Source organism: Vigna unguiculata, chromosome 9, assembly GCF_004118075.2.
Source record: "Vigna unguiculata cultivar IT97K-499-35 chromosome 9, ASM411807v1, whole genome shotgun sequence".
Taxonomy (NCBI): domain Eukaryota; kingdom Viridiplantae; phylum Streptophyta; class Magnoliopsida; order Fabales; family Fabaceae; genus Vigna; species Vigna unguiculata.
In genome coordinates, this window is record NC_040287.1 from 23,887,670 (window position 1) to 23,888,749 (window position 1,080).

At 44.4% G+C, this 1,080-nt stretch overlaps 1 protein-coding gene across 1 annotated transcript; it reads left to right on the forward strand.

Annotated features, from left to right (window-relative positions):
* The first annotated feature begins 204 nt into the window (after positions 1–204).
* On the forward strand, positions 205–1,080 carry LOC114163576. The gene is made up of 2 exons (XM_028047881.1): positions 205–412; positions 518–1,080. The coding sequence occupies exons 1-2, from the start codon at positions 205–207 to the stop codon at positions 1,078–1,080; spliced, it is 771 nt and encodes a 256-aa protein (XP_027903682.1).

Sequence of the window (1,080 nt, forward strand, 5' to 3'; positions counted from 1 at the left end):
TTACAGTGGTGAATGAATTGCATGATTTCATTAATGAGTACCACGAATTTTCGTGCTAAGTCGAATTTGGTCTAAAGATGGGTTGTTTTGATATGTTTTGGAAAACATCTTATATTATTGTGTGAATATATATTGGGGGTTCCTATTTTGCATGATTGTCTGTATCAATCCTGACTCTTCTAAGGGGACAATTGGAGTTGGAACATGTTTATGCAAATTGTCACTGATTTTGGGGGAGAACATCTGAGGAGAGATTGCAGTCAACAAGTTGGCAGTGGAGGCAGTAGTGTTAGCACTCGTAAGTGTTATGCATGTGATCAGCCGGGGCAGTTTGCTAATAAGTGTCCTAATAAGAAGACCACTCCCGGAGCACGATCTCAGCCACCTTCCTCTGATAGGCTGAGAGCAACAGGCCGGGTTTTCGCCATGACCAACACTTAGGCCATCCGGTCAGGTAATCTTATTCTAGATTACTTTTTTTTGTATGGTAATAGTGTGTCAGTGCTTTTTGACTCAGGAGCTTCACACTCCTTCATATCCCACGACTGCGTGAAGAAACTGGGATTGTCGACTCGCGACCTGGGGTGCGAGTTGATCGTCTTGACACCAGCATCTGGGCAGGTTTCAACTAATTCTGCCTGTGTTGGATGCTCGTTGGAGGTAGAGGGCAGACAATTCAAGGTGAACCTTGTATGCTTGCCTTTGGAGGGTTTGGACGCGATATTGGGAATGAACTGGTTGTCAAGCAATCACATAGTCATTGATTCTGGACAACGCAGGGTGGTGTTCTTAGAGTCAGAGGGAATTGAGTTTATCTCTTCTCACAAAGCCTTGAAGGAAATTGAAGATGGAGCTACTTGTTTCATGATAGTGGCTCAAGGAGAAAAGAAGAGTACAAAGGAAAAGATCAAAAGTATACCAGTGGTGGACGAGTATGCCGACGTATTTTCTGACGAAATACTCGAATTGACACCAAGCAGGGACATAGATTTCTCTATTGATCTAATCCCTGGAGCGGGTCCAGTGTCGGTCGCCCCTTACAGAATGGCATCGGTGGAGCTGGCAGAGTTGAAAAAGTAG

Excerpts from the sequence above, each read along its gene's own strand:
- LOC114163576 (XM_028047881.1), top strand. The coding sequence starts at position 205 with ATGTTTATGCAAATTGTCACTGATTTTGGGGGAGAACATCTGAGGAGA. Across the intron at positions 413-517 it reads TGATAGGCTGAGAGCAACAG|GAGCTTCACACTCCTTCATA; the intron begins GCCGGGTTTTCG and ends TTTTTGACTCAG.